At 44.7% G+C, this 26,264-nt stretch overlaps 1 protein-coding gene across 2 annotated transcripts; it reads right to left on the bottom strand.

Moving 5' to 3' along the window:
- lypd6b (LY6/PLAUR domain containing 6B) lies at positions 1–25,431 on the bottom strand. Of its 2 annotated transcripts, XM_056289961.1 has the most exons (6): positions 25,314–25,413; positions 12,863–12,911; positions 2,246–2,403; positions 1,940–2,038; positions 1,455–1,585; positions 1–1,364 (listed from the first exon to the last, which is right to left on the bottom strand). In XM_056289961.1, the coding sequence occupies exons 3-6, from the start codon at positions 2,352–2,354 to the stop codon at positions 1,191–1,193; spliced, it is 513 nt and encodes a 170-aa protein (XP_056145936.1). In that variant the 5' UTR covers positions 2,355–2,403; positions 12,863–12,911; positions 25,314–25,413; the 3' UTR covers positions 1–1,190. The 2 variants fall into 2 exon arrangements, with proteins under 2 accessions (XP_056145936.1, XP_056145938.1); XM_056289963.1 differs by lacking the exon at positions 12,863–12,911 and having other exon boundaries at positions 25,314–25,431.
- Between the last annotated feature and the right edge of the window lie 833 nt (positions 25,432–26,264).

The raw sequence follows: 26,264 nt of genomic DNA, 5'->3' as shown, positions 1-26,264 counted from the left end.
CAAACTGTGACACTGAAATGCTGGACCAGCGGGTGTAATACACGCTTTGGCGTGATACCAGGTTGGTTATCAGTGTGTGTAATCTCAAGACACATTATTCACATTGCCCAGATGATACCAATCCCAAATGTTTTTTGGGATGCTTAAAAGCTTGAACAGATCTATCATCCGATGAGCCCAGCTCAGTATTCCATGGTTTAGGGTCATTCCAGGATTTGGGAACAGTCCATTAGCATTTCACGTGCACTCAACAGACTAAATAATAACCAAAACAGCTTGGTTGTGTTCTTTGATTGTAGGAATAGAAAGCCAGGCCCATAGAAACTGAATGAGAGTAAATAACCATTGAACTGTTTGCCATGGTCATTTGAGTAGTTCAAAAGAAAATGGCAATTGTTGTTAGTTGTTATAGTGAAAACATGTCAGTGGGGCCATAAATGTTCGTACTACTCCACTGCTCATTTGGTCGTTACTGAAAAACCTCACCTTAATAAGCCCGCGACTAAGCATCCGTGACTTGCTGCAATCAGTGAGTCCGTGACTTAAAAAAAAAAAAAAAAAAAAGAGCCCGTCACCTACCGCCAGGCAGTTTATACGGAAGTTTATACAGAAGTTAGCCTGCTATAACAGTTTGCAGTGGCAGTGGTTCAAATAAAAATGGCTGCTGCTCTGACCATCCTGCTATGTTGATTTGAATGGGAATGCCTGCTCTACTCATTCAATATCTATGGCCGGGTCAATCGAGGATCAGTTGGCCCTCAGCAGAATTTTGGCCACATCCTTGGTTTCCTGAAACATCTAAAAAATGTCTTGCTGGCAAGAATGGCCAAACAGCAGCAATGAGACAGCAAAGGTCCTTTCCTGTTGTACACTGGACGAAGCACTTCCTTAGAGACTGCCATAAAGCTTGTTACTTTACTTTACTTTACTCCAGCAGCACCGAGGCATTAAGTTCTTCCATGTTACAGCACAGGTGATTTGTCGTCCTTTGATATTTTCAGACCATAGGGCACCCATAACATCGAAGCGCTGGGCCTCATCTTTTCAGATGGCCAACCGTCTAAGCCATCACAATTTTAGGCATGATTATAAATAGATAGCCATGCCAGCGTGGCTCTATTCAGTTTGGGTCAGTTGCACCAAGACAACTTATGAAGATTTTACAGCAACTTTTCTTTGGTGCAGCAGAGTCACAGCAGAAACAATCTGTTCAGCCCTAAAGTTACAACAGTCAGCCAGACATCTGTCCTGCCACTGTATGGCGCTGAACTGGATGTTGTTTGTGTCATTGCAAACACTGCATTGGTGTGATTGGTGGGGACCTCGATATTACAGATCATACCCTCACAGCAAGAGACACATTCCTAGGAGGAGAGGAGAGGAGAGGTCAGGGACAAAGTGAAGATACATTTGGCTGTCTATATAGTTTGGTTGTGGATGTCGTGTGGACTCACAGTGTGACTGGTGTCCCTATGGTGTCGACAGCCTACCATGTGGCAGTCTTTCTGAGCAGCACATCTTTTAGTTACAAACTTGGTCTTGCCATGACTGGTGAAATGGTGGATGGTCATACAGAACCGAGTGTCTACAGAAATGGAACAAGCAAAATGGCTACATGGTTTTACCAACAGGTATACCTATTAAGAGTAAAAAAGCAACCTGAAATTACAGCTTTTCAATTTCTGTAATCAGACAGCAACAGAGGAAAAAACATTTTTATTATATCAATGTGTATAAAAAATACAATAACCTGAGTAGTATACTCAGAATAATTGAGGCAACATTGGTAGCAGTGAAATAAGCTGTGTCAAAATTTGTATCCTTTCGTTGCTTTTGAAACTGATGAAAATAGGAAATCAATAGCCTTATCAAATTATTGTGACATGTGGACAGTGTATTTATGTATCTGACAAAGTCTGTATAGGATTAAAGTACTCACTTTGTGGGCACCACTTGTCCTCTGCCCAGCGGTTGCAATTGTAGTTGTCATGTGCTCGCTCACAGGTGAAGCACTTAAAGCTGTTAGGGAATGGTGTAGCTGCAAGGAGCATCATTAAGAAAACATGAATTCAGCTTCGCTTTAACTCATGAGACAAAGCAGGTGCCGGCAAACTCCTTCCTTGCAAGGAGGAGGGGAAAGTCAGATGTATCATCCACTGGTGGTTAAACATAATGTTACTATGAATATTAAACAGTTTAATGTTATGTATTATGATATTAAACTAGTACAGGAAGTAAACTCTACCATCAACTGGTGGTCTGATGTTGTAAAAGTTGATGCGGTCGCCGTTGACAACATCACATATGGCCAGCAGAGCCAGGAGATGAATTGCAGTGGTTACTTGCAGAGCCATAGGTAACGCAGTTTTCAGTTGCACATGCTATCAAGAATATACCTGAAGACTGACAGCAAGAGAAACAATACATCAACACCAATAACAAACTTTAGCATGGTAGATGTTCTATCAAATTAGCTCAGGACATAGCAGAACAATGAGATTAATAAATTGGAAGGAGCTGACAGGGACCATAGAAGCTACTGACTCATTCTGGGGGGGGGGTTGATGTTTGACTCCCATTACTTTGAATCTCTCAAGATCGCTCTCCTAGTGACAGAGAACTGATGACGGAATTCAATACACTGAAGACCCAGCCTAACGTTAAATAACCCGACCTGATCACCGTTACCCATCCCCTCCCCGAGCCAGCAGTCTGAATGCGGGGTCAAGACCTTCGGGGGTTTCAGAGTGGTTCAGGTCTCACTGGGGCTTTGAGCAGCAGCCTCTGAGCTTTAGTATTTTGACCTTAATGTCAGGTGACTGTGCGGTCACGTGAGCGAGGCAGATAAATGAGGAAAGCGTGGGTAATTACAGAAGTCAAAAGACAACAATGTGGCGCGCACGAATGAGAAAGGATCACAGAGTTCACAGGAGCAAAACCAAAAGCAGTCTGCCTTCCTCAATGGCGATTATATGAGCAGACAGTCAGGAAATCAGGTCCTTGGGACTTTAAAATTCGTTTATGACAATCTAGGACAGATTAGACTCAGCCTGCAGATTATCCAACATAAGATAACAACTGTGCTGAAGAGAACAGAATATGTCATTGTTAATATAACATAACACAAGTCACTGGTAATTAGTAAAAGAGGTAGCTCTCTTGGTAGCTTTTCTATCTGTCGGTCAGACATGACAGTAGTCCATGGGAGCAACAGCTTAAAAGATATCACAAGGCAAAAAGAGTAGAGGCATATCAGATGACTCTATTCCGGGATAAATGAGCTCCAAATTGTCAATTTGGAGAGGGATGCCCAGAGGTAAGGGACTGAAGAAAGTTAGTGGGGTGATTCAATCAACAAGCCAGAACAAGAGGGTTTGTTTTGTCCATGTCCTGTTGTCTAAACCCATAGATAAACAGTAGATACCTGAGAGCTGTTATTTGATGACATCTTGTTGGCAGCACCCTTATGAAAAACACTCAGCAGTGTGACTTGCCCTTTGTCGGGGCATTACATGATCACTGCTCCACCCCCTCTGCCAATCCAAGGAGGGCTGCAGACTACCACATGTCTCCTCCGATACATGTGGAGTCGCCAGCTGCTTCTTTTCACCTGACAGTGAGGCGTTTCACCAGGGGGGATGTAGCGCGTGGGAGGATCATGCTATTCCCCCCAGTTTCCCCTCCCCCCTGACCAACCAGAGGAGGCACTAGTGCAGCGACCAGGACACATACCCACATCGGGCTTCCCACCCGCAGACACGGCCAATTGTGTCTGTAGGGATGCCCGACCAAGGCGGAGGTAACACGGGGGATTCAAACCGGCGATCCCTGTGTTGGTAGGCAACGGAATAGACCGCTACGCTACCCGGACGCCATTAGAAGCATACTTTTTAAGTAGACATGAAATAACCACAGGGTGGATGCTAATCACTATGTATGAATACAAAATGACCGTGTTTGTTTGTTTGGCAAGTCCACGGTCACCTGTTGTCCCTGTGATAACGCACTGCGAGTGCCACAGAAATCACAGGCTGCTGGCACTGACCCGGCACAGAATCAATATCCAAACAAAGACAAATAAACACTCTTATCTGCTTACGCAAGCCTAACCCTTGCTAAACAAGCCAGAGAACAGCCATACATCAACATCTAAACGGCCACACTCCTCAGGCATACATACGCCGGGGCCAAACCCTTGGTCGTTTGAGCGAACAAACATTTGACACCTCTGCGGCATCCTGACCGGCTAGATTTTGTGATTTTAAGTTCAGAAGGCCTCGGGTTCGCTGACCCTGCAGCAGAGATATGTGCAGGGCCAAGCACCCAGTTGTTGTGTCGCGCTATGTTTAGCACTTCCAAATGTTCCATGACTACACCAGACTTGGCAAAATACGGCTTGGAAACGATGACAAATCTAGAAATATTAATCATGAGGCTGTTAAATTGATCTTCTGAAGCGGTAGAAACCTAGTCCAGTGCCAAAATGCCGTTAAAATAAACCTACAATTTGTCAAGTGAACACAAGCATAAAATATTGCTGTTATGAATATAAATAAAAGATGAAAGGCTGTGAGGAAGTTACTCAGTCATTCTCTCTTCCCCCCGAGGCAATAATTTATGCAGGTAGTTTCTTCCTGGTGCCATGTTGGTGTCAATTCCTTCACTTGCTCTGTCTGGTGTGTCACCTCAATAACAAACACACATAAATAATGTGCTGTCACACACACCAATAGTTAGAGGGTTACTTAAACCTGACGAACGTTGTCGTGCAAAGTAGGTTTTAAGGTTGTTTTGTTTTAATGAGGACATGATTGGGTGTGGGGTTTTTTTTTCATGTAACACCTGTCAAAATTAGGCAAGATTATTATAATAGTCATGACATCTGTGTTGGTAATGTCGCATTCAATGTAAAATTTGCCTTCTACCAAACAAAAAAAAAATACACAAAATGATGTTTTGAATAAAACGATTCCTATAACAATACATGAACTATACCCACTATGCTCAGTGCTTTTAATTGGGAGCCCGCTGCTGCCTGTTACACAAAACATTCAGTACATCAAAATGTATGCAAAATGCATGTGGGGTATCCCTGTACCACCTTACACAACCACAAAAGCACCCCAACAGATTTTAGGGGTCAGAATGGTTGAATATGAAATCCAAATCACAATAACAGTCCCATCAAAATATCCACACACAAAAAAAACACAACTTAGCTTTGCAATGAACTCACCAGTATGCTGCAGTCATGGCTGCAAGCTGATCACTAGAATCATTAACACTGATCTTAAGAGCTTATGTTTGCCTTTGGAGTGGTTACTTGTCCCGTCCTTTGCAGCTTTCGGCCATGGCAAACTTTAAAAAAATAAAGAAAGAATAGGTTTTTTTTTTTTTTGGTCAGCTACATCCACAATGCCTCTCGCCAAAGAACATTGTCACACAGAGGGAGACTGCAGCGGTCAAGAAGACAAATTCCTCCACAACTGAAGGTCTTATTCCAAAGAAATCCCCTTTGACCCAAAGATTTCTGTTCCTACGTAACCACCCGCCTCCCAAATTCCTGATTATACTGCAGCAGTGTGATTGGCCAACAGGTAGGGGCAACCCTGAGGACACACACTATCTAACAAATTAGTGTTAGCCACTTCCCCCTGTTCACTCATTAGCATGCGCACACACATACCAGCGTGCACTCCAACCTGGGCCATTTCCATGGTGGGGGCCTTAAGGTGGATGTGGCTGCAAAACAGGGTAAGTGTACCTGTCAGAGATTAGGGATACGACATATCGTATGACATAGGCCATTTCCTCCTTTACAAAGCCAAGGCAGGTAGGGGCAGAAGGCCATGGGAACAAGTCCTAGGCTATCTAAAGCAGTGCAGTGCCATGCCTCTATCTTTAGTATTAATTCGAGTCACATGAACAGCAGGTCACACTGGGAAACCCAACAGCCTTATCAGCCCATATTTTTAGATGAAGTCTGCCGCCCAACACTTGAAATCTGCCACTATATGAAGTACGTGTTGCACTACACCCTCCCCCATCAACCTAGTCTGAAAAACACCAGGGTTCATAATAGTGTCCTGACCTAGAGCTCAGTTTGGGCCTGACTCTGACCTGTAAGATTTCTGTCCAAACGCTTTTTCCATTTGTTATTTAGGACCCAAAAGCTAAATACAGCCTAAAATGGCTAATATTCTTTTACTTACAAATAACTTTACTGAAAACGATATGAAACATTATTTTTTAACCTCGGCCCAGACTCTGGCATTAATATGAAGTAGGGCTGAACAATATATCGTTTCATAATCGACATCGCAATGTACACATGTGCAATAGTGACACTGCAAGGGACGCAATATAAGGCCTATCAGTCACATAATGCTAAAACTTTATTAATGCTTGATAAAAAATGAAAGCCACTTTATTCAACATTGTATTCTTACAATGAATTTGTCTTTAGAGTCCCCCCCCTTTTTCTCCCCAGTGGTATCCGGCCAATGACCCCACTCTTCTGAGCCGTCCCGGTCGCTACTCCACCTCCTCTGCCGATCCGGGGAGGGCTGCAGACTACCACATGCCTCCTCCGATACATGTGGAGTCGCCAGCCGCTTCTTTTCACCTGGCAGTGAGGAGTTTCGCCAGGGGGACATAGCGCATGGGAGGATCACGCTATTCCCCCCCATTCCCCCCACCCCTGATCAGCCCCCCCCCCCCCGACCGACCAGAGGAGGCGCTAGTGCAGCAACCAGGACACATACCCACATCTGGCTTCCCACCTGCATACACGGCCAATTGTGTCTGTAGGGACGCCCAACCAAGCCGGCGGTAACACGGGGATTCGAACCTGCGATCTCCATGTTCACAGCCAAAGGAATAGACTGCCACGCCACCCAGACGCTCCGTTTTTTGCAGTTAACCTATCCTATTGTATAGGAGCAGTGGGCAGCTGCAGCACCCGGGGACCAACTGCAGTTCTTCTTTCCACTGCCTTGCTCAGGGGCACAGACAGGAGTATTAACCCTAACATGCATGTCTTTTTGATAGTGGGAGGAAACTGGAGCACCGAGAGCATGCAAACGCCACACAGAAAGGACCTGGGATGGCCTGGGGTTCGAACCCCAGGACCTTCTTGTTGTGAGGCAACATTGCTAACCACTGGGCCACTGTGCCGCCGTTGGATTAGCAAGATTAGCGAGGGGCTAACAGATGAGCCCCCCCTTCTTTAAGGGTAAACAAAGTGCATTATAAATATTGTGTTGATCAAGGACTAGCCTGGACTGATGGGTGAGTATGAACTGAATATAAAAATGTCATGCCAAATCAAGCGGGGTATCGAAAAACTACTTTATTTCCCCCCTAGAAAATGACACAAATCATTACTAGTGTGATAAATTCTTCCCAAATGGAGCTTTGGAAGTTGAAAGCTGCATATGTCTGGTGAAATTATACAACCCCTGTTCTTCTTTAGTATTGCACTATCACAAAAATATCACAATGCCAATTTTTTTTTAGTATTGTTCAACCCTAAATGCTTAGTTTACCTGTTTCAGCTTTTTTTTAGACAATTTTCTTTTCAGTCTAACATCAATGCTGCACAATATGTTTTCCTGTCGCGGCAGGGTTTTCCTCCAGTAGCTCAGTGGGGGCATTGTGAGGGCTCCTGTTCCCATGATTGAGGAAGAAAAGGATTGTGGTGGAAAGAGGCGAAATGTTATTTAAGGGTCTAGACGTTTTTTTTTTTTTTTTTCTGGGGAGGGTTTTAGCCCACTTGAAGCCGTGGAGCTCTGGTGAGCCCGATGCCGTGTCTGGGAAAACACATTCCAACCGAGCACCTGACTGGCTGCTCAGTTATCCGAGCACCTGGGCCTGATAACAGCCTGAGCATGTGGGGAGAAGATGACCTATGTTTCTACAGCTTTTAATTTAAGCCACTGGGTTTGCTTCCTGCTCCACTGGCCCAGGTTGAACCCCCCCCCCCCCCCGTGCATGTAAACAGCTGCAACGTATACATGTGAGTTAGCGCAGGAAAAACTCGTTTTCCCATAAACTGCAAAGACTTTGTGGAGAATTCCACACTTAAAATTACTCGCTAACACTAAAATCTCTGCAGCGGTGTCTAATGACTTCAAAGGCCAACATGCATTCTGTGAAATCATGGTTCAGCAGGGTATTCACCACAGAGACAGGTGGCCCATTAACCTTTCTATATGATAGGATAATCAAATTAATCTCAAACACATGCTTTCAGCTTAGCGACAGCTTTTTTTGTGTGTGTGTAATTGGAACTGAGTAAAATTGAAGTAAAGGGTGCCCTTGGATAAGGAATGGCTCAGGAACGGCTCAGTCTTCATCTATGCACACATCTCTCCTATTGCTCAACAGCTCCCCACAGGCTAACACAGTAAACTAACAAAATGCCATCACAGGTCATTCACATTGTTCAAATGCCTAACGTCAGTGAAAATTTACAGCATCTCCTGCAGATCTTTGCACGGCATTGTTCATGCCGAGAAACATAAATTCAAACCTGATAGAAAAGTCGCTCCAACACTAAAACAGGAATATCATATTCCAAAAATGTTATTCAAAGTTGAAAAACTCTTCAACACATTTATGGTTCATTACATAAAAAGAGAGACTTTGACTTCAAAAGTCAAAAACACAACAAAAGACCTTTCGTTGCAGCATTAAATGGTAAATTGGCAATATCCATGCTTCAGTGGGAAAAAAAACCCTTCTTTTTCTTTGTCAGATCACACGAATACCTTTTAAAATGGAGTCACTCACACAAAGACAACTGGGGGAAAACGGTCTTACCACGTTGATGTCCAAGAGAGATCCACACTCTTGCTTGTGCCGTCTCACAATACGAAGACACACAGCGTTGCAGGATGGCAAACTGACTCTGGCATGGCAAATGTTTCCGAGATAATAACTAGCTCAGTCGTACCTTAGAAGGAACTGGGAATGCAAAACTCACCACATGAATGTTATGGTTTGCCTTGAAGGGACAAGCATTCTCGCATCAGTTCAGAATAATTCATTGACTTCACAGGGAGGGCGGCTTATTTACAGGGATGTGGCTATTTTTTTTTCTTGGGCATACAACTCATTTTTCCTTTAATGTCTATGTAGGTGTTTCCTATAATTGCAGAGGTATAATAATTAAGATGACTGGTCCTTATTCGTCTATCACTGTCACCTATCAATCACCATGCTGCCTAGGGTTTGTTTAAAATGATTGCTTAATTACTGTTTATGGCTGCTCAATCAGCTTAAGGAACCAAATGGGACACAAGGTTTGTGGTAATGTCTTCCTTAAACTCGCTAAAGTTACGTAGTGCAGCCAACGTCTTCTGTAGTTCCCCGGTGGCGGAACGAGTTACCAAACTCCATTCGATCCGCTGAGTCCCTCTCCATAAGAAGAAGCTAAAGACCCAGCTCTATCACGAACACCTCCACACCTGAGGGTATTAATAAATTACAATAAATAAATCGCTTTTATGCACCCTATGCACTGCCTTTGTGCACTGCCCATTTGTGCACTGACAGGACACGGAAGCAGGGCAGGCTAAGCTAACTGCTAGCCCATGCAGACCGGCAGTTTCGATAACACCGAGGGCGGTCTGGCGGTGGCCTCGCCTAGCCTTGACTGTGTTATTAGTGTCGTCGTGTGGAGTGCGGGGAGGTGTGTCGAAGGTGTCTGGCTGGGAGAGCTGGCATTGGATCGGCTGAGGGAGCCTGGTCTGCTGCGTCCTGTGGGTGGGCCCAAGGACCACGGCCCTGACCGGAGCTGCGCCCGAAAAGGAAACACCGAAGGTGGTCTGACAGGATGCGGAAGCAGGGCAGGCTAAGCTAACTGCTAGCCCATGCAGACCGGCAGCTCCGGCAGTTATCCTGGCTGGCGTTCGTTCTGCTAGACAGTGATATATACGTATGTGTTAGTATGGATAGATGCGTTCTTGTAGTTTTTGGATGTGTTTTTGTCTTTGTGTTGCACTGCTGTGGGCTGGGGGAAACGATGTTTCGTTTCATTTCATGTGCACAAGTGCATGAAATGACATGACAAAGTGTTTCTGATTTCTGTTGACACCTATGTCCGATCGGACTTGAACCTAATTTTTAGGTACTTACTTGGGTTGTTGTCCCCTGACTAGATCCTTGCTTGTGCTGTGTTAACTCTCAGATGTACGTCACTTTGGATACAAATGTCTGCTAAATTAAATTTTAACATTGTAACATGAGCACTGACGTTCCGCATATGCACACAAACTGTTCACCTGGCAGATAAGGCCGTCCAACAGGGCTGCACCCCTTCATTGCCAACTATTGTCTGTCTAAGATTACACTCTACCAGTTTAGTATGCTGTGGGAATTTAAAATGACAGATTTATGGCTTTGTTTTTTGGCATCAGGCTGTTGGACTCTAGGCAAGAAAGGAGGGTGGAAGAGAGGGAGACAGAGAAAAACAAATATTTCCTACCGTTGGGCCTTGTTAAAATGGTCACAGCAATTACTGGTGTCAGCGCAGCTCATGTGACAAAAGACGTTTGGTCTTGTTTTGGCGGCTGCAACTGCAGAGTATACGTCTATTTTTAGTTCTGTCTAATTGTGGAGGAGCAGAAAGATGGAGTCATGGTTTTTATAGGTTTCAGCATCTCGGCGGGGGTTTGTCCCCAGGCGAAATAAGGAGGGCTAGAGCTGACTTTGCAAAATCCAGCCTTGGCTTGCGTATGGCATTTCTGCCCTTGTAGAAAAAACAAAGAAAAGAAAAAAAGAAAACAGCGACGGCAGTCCGACTTTCCTCGAGACATTTCTAAATCTCCGATCTGATGCTCATGTCAAACAGGAATTTCCATACGCGGGTCAGATTTGACAGAGCTGCACTGCGCTCCTGAGACAGCGTATTTCGGGGTTAGTCTATTAAAGCCCTTCCATGAGAAGCACCTGGACGGGTTGATGTCATACAGGTCAGCCGAGGGGGAGAGCACCTCTCAGTGGTGCTAGGGACGTAATTCAATATTATCATTTATCATCTTTCAGTGGTGCTGGAATGAAATTTGGATAGTATCATATCGTGATACACAAATTTGTCGTCTAATTTAAAGGAATTTTTTTTTTACTACTTTATTAATCCCCGTGGGCAAATTCTTTCTCTGCATTTACGCCATCCTAGCTGTGTAATTAGGAGCAGTGGGCAGCTGCTGTGTAGCACCCGGGGACCAACTCCAGTTCTTCTTCCCATTGCCTCGGTCAGGGACACAGACAGGAGTACTAACCCTAACATGCATGTGTTTTTGATGGTGGGAGGAAACCGGAGCACCCGGAGAAAACCCATGCAGACACAGGGAGAACATGCAAACACCACACAGAAAGGACTTGGGATGACCCCCAAGGTTGGACAACCCTGGGGTTCGAACCAAGGACCTCCTTGCTGTGAGGCGACAGTGCTAACCACTGGGCCACCGTGCTGCCCACTAATTTTCCCTAATTTTCAATCTTATCTCTATCTGTTTGCATGGGATAGCTGTTGTTCCTAGTCGTTTCTGTATCTCTGGGACGGCAGTGAAACAGTTTTGTTTGTTTTTTTCTGTCAAGTGACATATTGTGACAGAAATTGGCAAACAGCCTAGTTGAGGTTTTAATCTCCACTGTAATCTACTCTAAAGACCAAAAAAAAAAAAAAAACACACACACACACACATCCTTGTTCTCTAGGCTATACTAGATTTCCAACAGCGGAAATGTCATCCCAAAACTCACAGAAAGCTGAATCAGTTCATCGGGACACAACGTTTAGTGGGAGAAATATTTCATCACTCGTCTAAGTGACCTCGTCAGTCTCAACTGACTGCATTACCTGGATTATTGAGCATGCATAAAGGCGTCACCCCACAACATTAGCCCAGAGGATTTTATGGACGACAAAACAAAAGCTCGCGTGCAATGTATTCTGGTACACGTAGGCACTATGGGAAAGGCTCTGTGAGCAGAACACCGATTTCTCTGTCAATATAGTGCACGGTGAGGATTTTATCGCTTCGATCGACTGTATTGCCGATCAGTATTGATTGCACATTTACAAAAACCATTGGCGAAATGTTCCTTTATTGAGTACGAGAATCTATTGCCTAATGTTTCTCATGAAGTCTGAAATATATGGAGGGAGAATTATCTGAAAACTGGTTTCGGTTTGATATTATACTCGACATGACCACACAGTTCAATGTGGTCAACCTCAGCTGGATTCTTCAACATGGCATCTTTGTATATGTACGCAAGATATCAATGTCGTGTAAAATTTCCTATGATGATCGTGATAATATTTTCCATATTACCCAGCGCTAATGGGTACACCTCGCCCACGTGACAGAGAGCATCTCTCAGCGCACACATACCCAAGCCCCTGGTAGAGGACGACTGGCCGCTGCCCACAGGAATGGGCTGGCGGTTAGGATCCTCCATTAGGAGGCAGAGAGAGGAGATTGGGTTACTGTTTGTGTGGAGCTCAGCAGGTTGTTGAGTAGAGATGGCTCAAAGGGATGCCACAGGGGGCTCTTCTCAAATAAAACTCCCATTGGAGACTGTACTTCAAACAAACAAGCAGAGCTTTAAGGAAATCAGACGAACTCTTGCTCCCTGAACGCAGCACTTAGTCTGTACCACTTAGCTGGGAGGACTATCTCTAATGCAGCACATATGGTTTACCCTGTGTGATGTCACTGGGAGCGAGTGCAAACATGTAAATGTGTGTGTGTGTGGGGGGGAGTGCACAAAAGGAACATAAAGACAAGAGAAAACACAACATAAACATGTCAGCTATTTCACTGTAGAACCAGGATGGCAAGATAAATACCTGTGGTTTCCTGATACGATCTTCAGTCGGCTGTGTCTTCAAACCTCTTCTGTGTAAAAAGAGAGCGAGGGAACGGGCAATGAGAAACGTATCCCAGCAAATTGTAAAAACCTGTTCACCAAACGAGGAGGTCTCCGCTCCTTGCTTGGTCCAAACAAAACCAAATTCCTGCTTCCTTTGGTTATGTGGCTTTTAACCATTTCTGTCTGTCTTTTCTCATCCCCTCCCACACAAACTGGATGCCTGAAAACAGGAAACAACCTGAAGGGGGGCAGGCGAGTCATAAAGCCCTTAGCCCTGGTGGTATAAACCTAAAGCCTCTTTGTAGGATTTACGGCTCCTTTTGTAAGTGAGTGGGTTGTTCTCTGACTTGTTCCACAAAGCCACTTGGTCAAAGCACAGGCACCACGGCCATAAAATGTTTTAGGCCATCCATTGATCAACAAGGGAGATATAGAGAGGCGCAGGGGCAATGATGTACTCAGCTGAGGTTCCCTAGTGGCCAGCATGTCTAGACTGATGTCGCTAGCCCTCACCATGCAGTTCGGGTTGGAGAGCCTGGCACAGACACTTTTTCAGAGGTTATGTCGAGAAAAGACTTATTTATGCATGCGAGTGTGTGTGTGTGTGTGTGTGTGTGTGTGTGTGTGTGTGTGTGTGTGTGCATGCTAGAGTGTGGTGTCATTTCCAAGGTCTGAAATCTGCATATTTTAAAGGGAACTCTGGTATTTTTCAACCTCAGCCCTATTTTCCTCGTGTCAAAAGTCAAATGATGGGTGGCAGAATCTTTTAAATAGACTGAGTATTGAGCAGGCTCACGTCGGCTAACCGCTGCACTGCCAACTGAAATGAAATCATTCGGAGCAATACTGTGTGCTGGTAGCAACAGTGGGCAGCACGGTGGCCCAGTGGTTAGCACTGTTGCCTCATAGCAACAAGGTCCTGGGTTCGAACCCCAGGCTGTCCCAGGTCCTTTCTGTGTGGAGTTTGCATGTTCTCCACGTGTCTGCAGGGGTTTCCTCTGGGTGCTCCGGCTTGCTCCCACCATCAAAAAGACATGCATGTTAGGGTTAATACTCCTCTCTTTGCCCCTGAGCAAGGCAATGGAAAGAAGAACTGGAGTTAGTCCCTGGGTGCTGCAGCTACCCACTGCTCCTATACAATAGGATGGGTTAAATGCAGAAGACAAATTCATTGTAAGACTACAATGACAAATTAAAGTGGCTTTCTTCTTCTGAATAATGTCCACTAAAACAGCTTTTTTTTCCTTTGGCGCTAACATGCTCAGAACATTATGGGAGGAGTCCAAAGAGTCTTATCAACAACATCAATCATGAAATAATATATATATCAATCCATTTCTAGCCCGGAGTAGACGTGTCGCTCTGTAATCCCGTGAGGAGTGGGAAGGAAGACAACAGCGGCAGCCTGAGAGAGTTGGAGAGAAGTGCAAAAAAGCAAATGTAAAAAAGGCTGACTCACTGTACTGGGATTGTCTTCTCATAATTGAGCCCAAAAAAAAGAGCTCTTTTAGATGGACGTTGGCATTGCCAACTTGCAGCTTGGTATGCAGCAGTCAGCTGGTGGGAGTTTACGCAAAACTGAAACCAAGTGAAAAGCTTAGGTTTAAAAAATACCGGAGTGTCCCTTTAAAGTCTAGCGTGGCAGTAGTTGGGGTTGAATACAACACATGCACTAAATCTGCGGACTTGTTGTGTGAACATGGTCCATCTCTGCAGCAGCAGCACACTGTAGAAGATGGGTGATTACTGTAAACAAAGCCTGTGAAGTGTGACAGAAGGAGTTCTCTGGAGAACAGCTGGGAGCAACACCACACAGCCTGAAAGCTCTTCAGAAATCCAAAGTATGCCTGTGGTCAATCTGAAACGCCAGAAGCAAGGACACTTTCCTTTGATCTTTCTTTTTACTTTGACTCTCTCGTTTTGGATGAGGTCACTCTATATTACATCTGTGCGGCTTTTTCAAGAGTTTGAAATTCTCATAAATAATGGCTCTAAACGTATCAATTTGTGTTAAGTTTACTATATTTGACTGCTCAGTAATAGCATAGCTTATAAAATCAAACCTAAGTGCTCTAGAGAGAACCGTTTCCAAAGCAATTATTGGGGAAAAAATAAAATTAATAGATCCCCGCGTCCGGGCTGAGTAGGGGTATTCCGTTGCCTACCAACACGGGGATCCCGATTCGAATCCCCGTGTTGCCTCCGGTTTGGTCGGGCGTCCCTACAGACACAATTGGCCGTGTCTACGGATGTGGGTATGTGTCCTGGTCGCTTCACTAGCGCCTCCTCTGGTTGGTCGGGGCGCCGGTTCGGGGGGGAGGGGGAACTGGGGGGAATAGCGTGATCCTCCCACGGGCTATGTCCCCCTGGCGAAACCCCTCACTGTCAGGCGAAAAGAAGCGGCTGGCGACTCCACATGTATTGGAGGAGGCATGCGGTAGACTGCAGCCCTCCCCGGATCAGCAGAGGTGGTGAAGCAACGACTAGGATGGCTCAGAAGAGTGGGGTAAGTGTCCAAGTACAATTGGGGAGGAAAAGGGGAAAAACAAAATTTAATAGATCCCCCATGTCTGTTTGGCAGCATGAAAGGTTCCATCATGACTGACACAAAAACGTATTATGTCGCAATAAAACCCAAAGATGCACCTTTTTCTGTGACTATGGCAAAAATACAAATAATGAGGAGCGCCATTTCAATAGTTAGTATTAGCACGTTGAGGTGCACTTTACCTGACAACAAAGCAAAGCCCTTCTTTGACCAATCTGTTCAGCTCACCAGAATGGCCTCTTGCATGGTGTTGAGTTATATGAATGTCTTACCTTAGCTAGCCTTCATCAGCACCGTTTTTGCCGCCCCAAAGTAATAGGAAGGTCTTGCTCCCACATATAATGTCTGATTCATTAAGCTCAAGCTACTTTGCACGGAAAACACCTCTGCTCCAAATCTGTATAGGTTCTAATTATTTATCCACGGAAATGCCTCAGAAGTATGTATGCAAGAGCCACCCCTTCCATGGCAAATAAGCACTTAGGGGCATCATTTTGGTGGTACGGTATATAAAACCAGCACTTAAAGCCGAGTTAAGTTCCCCATGGCCATTTCAGAATAGTTAAGTGATGTATTGGGGTAATAAATTGGAGAGCGCACTGTGCGGTTGTAATCCGACCTTGTCATGCTGAGCCACAGCACAAGGTGTGGGATTTGAGAATTCTGACTGCTCCTGGCTAAAGCTTCACTTTGTATCCCCTACGAGTCTGGAATCAAGTTGAGTTATGCTTCTGGAAAAAAAGAAGAACACTAAAGGACAGTACCTCGCTAATGAGCCTTCCCTTCAAGCATCTCTCAAAGCCTTGTGTGAGGAAGCTCTTCAAATACAGTGGACCTCACTGATGTGACGCTGCTGTTTGTTGCTTCATTTAGGAATCTATATTCCAAATTACTGCACGGACACTTAAGAGGCTTAGACTTGGTCTCTACAACTAAGACGTTATAACCCAGTTGTTCATCAGTTCACCCGTTACTCAGGCAAGACCCCTCTGGTCATTCTAAAAGAGTTGAGGCCCTGTGAAAATGTGGATTTGGATTTTATACGCTGTTACTCATTCTTACCCAAGTAGGTCAAGATTATTTAAAAAAAAAAAAAACCTCTCGCATTCGTTCTTTTTAGATGGAACAGTAATGAGTCGCAAAAGAGGCAAAAAGAGAAGTTCTGCCAACGTATTGGTCACATTTCATTCCATTCACTGAATAGGCCAGTGAACTCCTCCATGCAGATAAATTACACTTTAACCTGGCAAAACGTAAAAGCAACTCAACTCCTGGGCGTCCGAGTAGCGTGGCAGTCTATTCTGTTGCCTACCAACTCAGGGATCGCTGATTCGAATCCCCGTGTTACCTCCGGCTTGGTCGGGCGTCCCTACAGACACACTTGGCCGTGTCTGTGGGTGGGAAGCCGGATGTGGGTATGTGTCCTGGTCACTGCACTAGTGTCTCCTCTGGTCGGTTGGGGCAATTGTTCGGGGGGGAGGAGGAACTGGGGGGAATAGCGTGACCCTCCACACGCTACGTCCCCATGGCAAAACTCCTCACTGTCAGGGGAAAAGAAGCGGCTGGCGACTCCACATGTATCGGAGGAGGCATGTGGTAGTCTGCAGCCCTCCCCGGATCGACAGAGGGGGTGGAGCAGCGACCAGGACGGCTCGGAGGTAAGGTAATTCACCGATTACAATTGGGGAGAAAAAGGGAGAAAGAAAAAAAAGTAACTCAACTCCTTAAAACTTGAATTTCAGCCTGCTCAGGAATGCCTTATAACAAAAACAATGTAAACCAGTGAAACAGAATTCTAATATTCTTCCGCAGACAATCAGTCCTCAAACCCTTGGGAGATCCAGCATCTGAATTCCTCTACAATACTGCCAGACTTTAATCAGAGCATATGCAAAATAATATCTCATATCAACACCCATCCTTCCTTCACAGAGCTCTGCATAACCATAAAAACAGCGCACCTGTTTTCAGTCACTACAGTGCAGCCATGATGCCATTTGACCAGATCGCCTTTGTCCTCTCCTTGCAAGTCAGTGCTTCCCTTTGGAGATCTCACAATCCAGGTTTAATGCTTGGTCATTACACAGGGGTGAGAAACCCGGGTCAGTTAAATTGACCGTCTGATTACGTTGCGCCGCTTCCCCTTACTGCCCTGCCCGGCACTCCTCTTTCCAGCCCAGCAGGCACAGAGGAGTGCAGTGACTTCAGACAAGGCTCGTCTTTGTGTCAGCCGCTCCACCAGGAAATCAAAAACTTTTCTCTTTTCCCATCAGGTAAGGCTGCAAGGGGTTGGACCGCGCCATAAAGAAAATCAACTCAGATATCTCTCTCGGGTGTCCTTCTTTAACGGTACACAGGCGAAGGTAGTCGAGTACAGATTGGTGAGCCGTTTCAAAGGCTGCTCCTTCGTGATTTAAAAATCTGAATGAGGAAGGATGAATCAAATGCAAATTTACACTAGACTACAGCTGGACCCAATGGCAAAAAAAAAAGTGTACCTGATGGAGTAACGAACCGACACACTCACTGATTAAGGTTATACACCTGCCCCAGTGTATATCCACCTGTATAGATGGAGAGTGATAAATGGTTTCCAATATCAGAGGAACATGGAGTCAGAGGAACACGAGGACATATTGAGACGAAGGGCATTTTCATTCTGCACCGGACCACCACTTCACCAGCCACAGAGGAATCTCAGACCGAGTGGCCCAGATGTCTATTGTGCTTTGACAGCTTGACCCGTGTCATTTACTGGATAAGGCTTATCCTCCTTAAATTTCAATTGGTTTCAAATGGCCAACTATCTGCTCCGCCCACTTGAGGTGTGCGGTGCAGTGAGCGTCTGAATAAGCAGCTCTCGGTGCCAACAATACAACCCAGAAAGCAGCAGTCTGGTAAGCCGAGTGGAACAGATATAATTTGTCAAAATAAACCCGAATGGATCCAAAGGAGCTCGAACTATCTAACGAGAAGAAAATACAAAGAGTTCAAAGGTTCAGAAGGGCAAAGGTTCACGGCAACATGCCGTCTACCGTAGCTTCAGAAAGGTGAATTTTCCTTAAGAGTGGGAATGATTTTTTTTTTCCCTAGCAAATGGATTGATCGGTTGATTCCTGCAGGATTTTGTTTTGTTCCAAGACAGCCTTCTCTTCTAAAAAGAGATCACTGTCGTCCAGCTTTCTGTGCTCCAGCATATAGTTTATACTGAATGATGCATACTGAATGATTATATGACTTCTAGACATGTCATTACAACGAATCTCCAGTCAATTTTTACGAGAGAAAATATGGCCAAGGGGAAAAAAAAATTATTGGGACTGACGCCCCCCCCCCCAAAAAGAAAACCCCAACAAATCAGCAAACCTTTCCAATTTCATAATTTTAATTGTAAAGTCATTTTGAGTCCAGCCCCTTAAACATACACCCCAAGTTGAACCGAGACTTTAATTAAAGGGTAACGTGATACAGGGTATCAGCTTGTCTCCACCCACTACATACTTCTGAAAAAAATACTGATGTGGGGTGGAAAGCAATGTCAGATAAGGGTGTGCGCGTCTGAAACCGAAGCCCCTCTGAATCTAACGCTTTTTCTTCACTCCACTGATGTCAGACCGCTTCACAGTCTTCATCACCGCATCGCCAATCAGGCTGGGAACTGCAGGGCAACGGGGTGGGTGGGGGGTTTTCATTGAAAGAACGTTGGTGACGTTATCTTGGCCAGTGTTGAAATTTTGTCCAGTACTGATGCGGCAGAAGGCACTTAGACACGTGCACAGCTCAGAAAAGAAGTTCAGGTTTAATTATGCTTTATGGATCGTTGCACACTGAAGACGCCATCTTAAAAGCCGAACCGACTAATAGCTGTCCTTTTCAAATTCATCAGACGGTGAACTTTTAAACATCCTAATGTAGACTTTTACTTACATGAGAAATCTATTTTATAGGCTGGATAACTGGTCCATTCACCTGACTATTGCCTTCATTACATATTGAGGTGCTACTTGTGAGTGAAGTGCCTTAAATCACTTTTAATTAAGGAGACAAAAAAGCTCCCTCCAGGCAATACAGAGAGCTCAGTGGACCCGGAGTAAGGAAGTGGTGATGGTCTTCACCTGTGCTTTCATCGACCTTGCCGCTTACAGATCTAATCTGCGGAGATGATGAGAGATTGGGCTCTATCCCACACTGCTCTTGTGGCCGTAAGATTAAATAAAACTCTTGAGCTGTTCCACCTCGGCCATGGGCCAAGGTAAATTAGGGGAGAGGTCGGCACATTTTGTCTCGCCAGGTCGATCACTGTAATCCGCCAGAGCAGAGCTGATGAGGTGACTGATGTGAGGGATGGAGTTTATAAAGCCAGAAAACTAAAAACAAGCACACCAAGAAATGTTATATTAAGTGGCTAATGTGGATAAAAGCACTAATATAGGTGAACGAGAAACATTGAAGCTAGGGCCAGGCAATAACCCCCCCCCCTTTTCTCCCCAATTGTACTTGGGAATTACACTATTTTCCAAGCCATCCCGATTGCTGCTCCACCCCCTCTGCTGATCCGGGGAGGGCTGCGGACTACCACATGCCTCCTCCGATACATGTGGAGTCGCCAGCCACTTCTTTTCGCCTGACAGTGAGGAGTTTCTCCAGGGGGACGTAGCGTGTGGGAGGATCGTGCTATTCCCCCCAGTCTGAACAGGTGCCCCGACCAACCAGAGGAGGCGCTAGTGCAGCGACCAGGACACATACCCACATCCGGCCTCTCACCCGCAGACACGGCCAATTGTGTCTGTAGGGATGCCCAACCAAGCCGGAGGTAACATGGGGATTCGAACCGGCGATCCCCGTCTTGGTAGGCAACGGAATAGACCGCTACGCTACCCGGATGCCCCTGTGTTTATCGGTTTTTTTAGTGGCACTGTATTGGGAGCAAATTCTGATATTGTCATATCGTGATACACAATTTGTTTTGTCTTAGATTAACAATAACAATCATCTTTTATCTAAAATAGATCACAAAACACGGTCGGCAGTATTTATGGGTTATTATTTAAAAAGTAGTTTTGGTTTGATATTTTATACTTGACCAATTAGTTCAGTGTGAAGAACCTTGGCTGGATTCTTAAACATGGTATTTTTGCCAGTGTAAGTAGATATCATGATATTGATACCGTGTAAAATTCACTCTGATTATCAATGGATGCTATACAAAACTGCCAAGCTTTGTTGTGCCTTAATGTGAACTCCGAGTAGCGTCACTGAGATACTGGTGGGACAGGCCAAAAGCCTCAGGCCACGTCATGTTAGCATGGTTGACCTGGCCGGCCCGTTCTGGATAAGTGGTTTCACCTGCCCTCACAATTGACAAACTAACCTTCCAGGAACTCACAACCCCCGTTTTTGTACCAATTGGTTGTTCACTGGAATTGCTCTATCTAAGTGCTTGTGGCTAATGTGGAGCTCTCTTTGAATAAGATGCACAACCAAACATGAGGGATTGAGAAAAATTGACTGTGAGAGACCGCTACAAAAGGGACCACTTGTGAGGAGTTAGTAAGTAAGAGTAGCCTACTATTTTAAGGCCAAAACCAAGGAAAATATAAGGAAAATCATCTACTATGCAAAGACTTGACTGGCACTCATGGTAATAGCGTTAAATGCATTGGTGTTTGACTCCAAATCCCAGAAATCTGTTTAAAATCAACCAAAGTTAACACTGCCGTTTCATCAGCATCCTCCCCAACACTGAGAACAAGAAATCCTGGTCAAAACTGAGTTTTACTTATTTACGCTGTAGGATCTTTTGGTAAAGATCGTCTGCAAGCCTGTTCTGTCATAGCTGCTTATTAGCCATACAAACTTTGCTTCTCCTTGAAACTCGCACCTGTTTTCTTCTTCCTCATTTGGCTGGTGCTTTATCTAAAACACTATATGTCATGTTTCCTTTTCCGAGGAAAAGTCCTTCCCGACACTAACCTTTACAGATCCATTTCAGTGACCTTAATATTATTTTTAAAAAATCATATGGAAAACACATCAAACATAAAATATATTAACAAGACGTGCCTATGCCTGCGAGTCCTCTGAATTTGATTGACAAGTTGACAGCGAGTCAAACATTGGAAGGGTAGAAGGGAATACATTGCATGTTTCATAAACTATAAGGCAATGGTAAATTTATTAAAAAATATACCTCAAATGCACATCCCTACCATCAGGAGCAAATTTCCATGTGAAAATCTCTTAACCTTCAAAACGGCATCGCATCCTGACCTTGTATGAAATGAAATCAGTCCTCATTGGATTAATATCAGATGAAGAAAGTATTCCATATGATTTAAGGCCTGGGTAGGGGGGTTGGTGGGGGTTCTTTGTGCAACGTTTGGTTGATTCCTTGGTAAAAATGTACAGCATGTGTATATTTTCTAAAGATGTGGCGATCACATTCACCAGTGTAGAAACTTTACTTGGTGGCTCTCCCAAAGGTAAAAATCCTTTTTTGCAATGGCCATCTTCCACCTTATGTATTCAGTAACTAGGTATGCTTTCATTCTTCCGCATGATATCTGAATAATTAATGCATTTGTGGTTAAAAAAGTGTGTTGGATATATGATAATGTAGCCTACTTTGTCCAGTAAGCAACTTTATTCAACTTTATAAGCCATTATATCAAAGAACAGGATCGTCCATCCTGCCCATTTCTCCATTTTCCCCTTTTCCTTACCTTACGCTGTACTAGCACTCTTCCATTCATCAGCCTCTTCTCTCTTTCCCCGCTTTCCACCTCTTTCATCAGGGAAGAGCGCAAATTAAAGCAACACTACTCGTTTCAGCAGAGTGGTAAATTGGTAGTGTGTGACCACTCTCAAATTCCTGTGTAATTGTTCCAGGCTGGATCAGCCTTGATGAGGTGAGCTAACCGCCACAGAGGGGGGAAACGGCAATCAGGACAAACAACCGCCTTATCCCCCCCCCCAACACAAATCACCTAATGAAGAACTTTCAGTAATTAACTGTTGGCTAACAGGGCACATGGATTGTTTTAGTTTAATCAGCTCAACACAAAAATATGTCATCAATTCGACATTAGCTTCAAAACATGAGATGATGCTTGAAAACATGGATCAAAAAGATCAACCAAAGGAAAAAAAATGTTTGGCATTAGTACTACTTGGGAAAGGAAGAGGCATACCCTAGTGGTTAATAGTGTATTTTCAGAGAAATACCGTAGTTGTTGATGTTATCTCCATAAACTAACAGTCAACCCTCCATCATCTAGAGACCTAATCTTGTCTAGTGAAGTCCATGCTACAGACTTGGCCGTCAGCTCCACTCACATCTGTGCCACTCCTTGGCTGTAAACATAGCAGCTCTTAATATTGTACGTTATGCCCTGCTGCCAAAACTGGTTCCATGTAAATTAAATCTAATATTAAACAACAGATAAAAAGCAGAATTACAGCTCTGCCAGAAAGCCCAGAGTGGACAGAGACGGTTCCTCTGCCTTGCAGCTGCAATACCTGTGCAGATAATGACCTCTCTCTTTGTTTCTGAGCTGACATCATCTTGTTTCAGTTGCTCCAAATTTAGAAGGCATAACATTCTACACACAAATTGATGACAGGCCATTTCACTACTTCTAAAATAAGCATCACCAAGGTGAAAGGCACGTTTGTACACTTGAGTTTCTCCACCATAGTATGGAGTACAAAATGTTGGCACTGCGTTACAGTAACTAGAATGGTAATCTGCTGTAATCTTTGGTCACCCATCAAATTATCACTGTATGAAGTGACACTATTGGTGTCTACACAATGACAAATATGCACACTTTAGTGTCCTGAAACTTCCACCATTACCAGTTTAAAAATACTCATCAACACACATCTACTGTAAGGGTCCACCGTTTGTTCAGATTGAACAGCCCCCTCAGAGGTGTACCAGGGCGGCTCTTTTCTTTTACCGCTATATCTTATCTCTTAAAGCACGCCACACTGTTCAATGGGTTACCATGTCAATTCATATCAATTATGAAACAATCAACACCATTGTGAAGTTCAGGGTAAAAACAAACAAGATGCTCTCACATGGGGGGGAGGGGTAGAAACCACAGAATTATGCCAAGCTATTTCTTTATATATTTTATCTGATATTTATCTTTGAAATCCTTTCTTTGAGCTCACCCTAATGAACTTTCCATCAAGATGGATGATATGATTACTTTTGCCCAGTAATTAACCCAGCAACTGAGGCCAATGCAGACGTGATGGTCAGTATTAGCTAAGTGCTTCCCTTGCATCAGTAGAAGCCATCCTTTAGGATGGTCAGGAGAGGTCAGGACTTCAAAAAGACAGTACGGTGTTGTTCCCGTCTTCTCCATCTGCACCTCAGATTACTCCCCTGTCCCTGTCTCTGTCCCTCCCCTGACAGACATGAAGAGGAGAGGACCAAGGTCCCACTCCTGGCCCCACAAAATGAGTGATGGACAAAGATTTCGAAAGGGACAAGACAGATGAGGCTGTATTGAGAGGGGTGGGGTAGATGATTGATGTGTGTGTGTGTGTGTGTGTGTGTGTGTGTGTGTGTGTGTGTGTGTGTGTGTGTGTGTGTGTGTGTGTGTGTGTGCGCGTCTGAGAGAGAGATATTTCAATTTAGAGGGATCCCTCCTCAGATGCTCTACCTGAGGTTCTCCTATTTCATTTCCCCCAGACAAGATTTCTTCTGTGGAGTTTTTCCTCATCCAAACAGGAGGTCTAAGGATAGGCACTGTTGTAGACTGTGCACAGAATGTGATCTGAAAGCTCTCTGGGACTGAATTGTGATTTGGGGTGACACAAAATAAAATCTGACTTCACTTAACTCACTCGAATCGACAAGCATTTACAAACAGTTTCATCCTTCACAATCCTGTAAGGCTTTCAATGATGTTTTGTGTTCTTACACTCAAGTCAATATCTGTGAATGCACTGAACCCATAACAATATCACCCGGGAGCCGAATCGGAGATTTGTTACAGGGCAGGTAAAAAAAAAAGAGAAGCTATTTCACAATCACAGAAACAGTGTTGAACAGACAGCAGTACAACACTTAAAAAAAAAAGTTTGCATGGTGAGAAAAGGAGGGAAGTTCTGTTTGTTGAGCTTGTTTGGGCTGTAATGGGCCAGCATGTGGCTGCTGCATGCTGGGAACCACCTGTGCAGCCGCAGCTCTGCTGCTGAATGAAGTATAGGTCTATCGGGATTGGGTCAATCTTGGCCCACACAGGATGAGCCAGTGAAAGTAGGACAGCAACACTGATGCAGTCTTCAATGTCTCGTTTTAACACTGCTTTTTAAAGAATCTGACGTCTGCCATTGAGAGGGTATTGGCAATGTTTTAATCAACTTTAACAAAATACTACTCCTGATGGGTGGGTGATGGGGGGGGGGGCTTCAGCAGTGATGAGAGGGTATGGGGTGTAACTGAGTGGCATATGTCCTGTCGCTGCTGATCTCCTGGTAAAACACACAGAGGGGCGTTTGTCAGCGAGTATAGCAGCTCCGTTGTGGCCGATACGCCCGTACCGCCGCCAGGTCCACGGGTCCTATCGACTGAAGTCGATTCGCCCGCTGGACCACCGAACACGCGTTTTCTGCTTAGCCTTACCGATTTAAACATTTCCTCCAACAAAGCGCCACTAAATCCATTCAACGCATCGAAAACATCAACCGGGGGGGGGGGGGTCCTAAAAAGTCACTACGCGCGCGCGGGCCCCCCCAGACATCACCTTTCATATTTGGACTTTGGAAACGCGCAACAGGCGGCGTAAAGGGGACGACGAGAACATCATTTCGACGGCCATGTTTCTAACGACTGTTCATCAGCGCACCGGAGTCCGCTTACCGTTTAATTTCTGGGGGTTTTCTTCTCGCAGCCGACCTCCAGCCAGGAACTTGCGGGTTAGAAGTCGAGACCAGCCCACGCCGCTGACCTCTCCGCGGTGCCGGCGGAGGCGAATGACAGGCCGGCCCGGGCAGCGGAGAGAAGGCGGGGAGAGAGGTGTATTCAAACATGTTGTATCCCCGACATAATTTGTTCCCCATATAAAAATGTGCGGCGTCGCCTTTTTTCTTTTTTTACTTTCTATTCTTTCTTTCTTCACGAATTTTCATATCATGAAGACGGCTTTTACAAGCATACCGAAAGCGGGCGGAATGCAACAGGGGGGAAAAATGCTTGAGCTTTGCTTTCGGTTATGTTACTTCTCTGTAAAACTGTTGATAATCTAAAAGTAGTAAAAGAATAAAAAATAAATGAAAACAGCAACAACAATTACACCATCTACATGCTGCCATTTGTTTATTTCCTTGCGTGGAATGAAAATTAAATGATCGATGGTCTGCGAATGCACGTGCATCCGAGACATTGTATTTACGGGATACATATTCTATGGGGGATGCAAAATGTGACCGTACAGCGGCAACAGAGAGGCGGGGCTGGACGGCTGGTAGAGCTTCCCCTCTTGTGGATGGAAATAAAACACTCCATCATATCAGTTTCCTACACTCCCTCCAAAATCTTTGGACGGTGAGATATTAAGATATTTAATCACCTTAGCACCATTGTCTTTATTCAAATCCCCCATACTTTAGCAACACTGTTCATTTGAACCGTGCATCACAGACCACTGTTGGTGGTGAAAACCTTCTTAAATCTAAACTTGTCACTCCACAAAAAAAACAAAAACAAAACAAAACAAACCACGAGGAGCTATTCAAGGAGACAAGGAGCTATTCAAAGCCAGCAATCTTGTCACGTCATATTGGCTATCTCGTGATTTAGAGGTGAGCATCG

This window comes from Lampris incognitus, chromosome 11 (genome assembly GCF_029633865.1).
Source record: "Lampris incognitus isolate fLamInc1 chromosome 11, fLamInc1.hap2, whole genome shotgun sequence".
Taxonomy (NCBI): Eukaryota; Metazoa; Chordata; class Actinopteri; order Lampriformes; family Lampridae; genus Lampris; species Lampris incognitus.
Note: the sequence above shows the minus strand (reverse complement) of the source record. Positions and strands in the feature narration are given on the sequence as shown.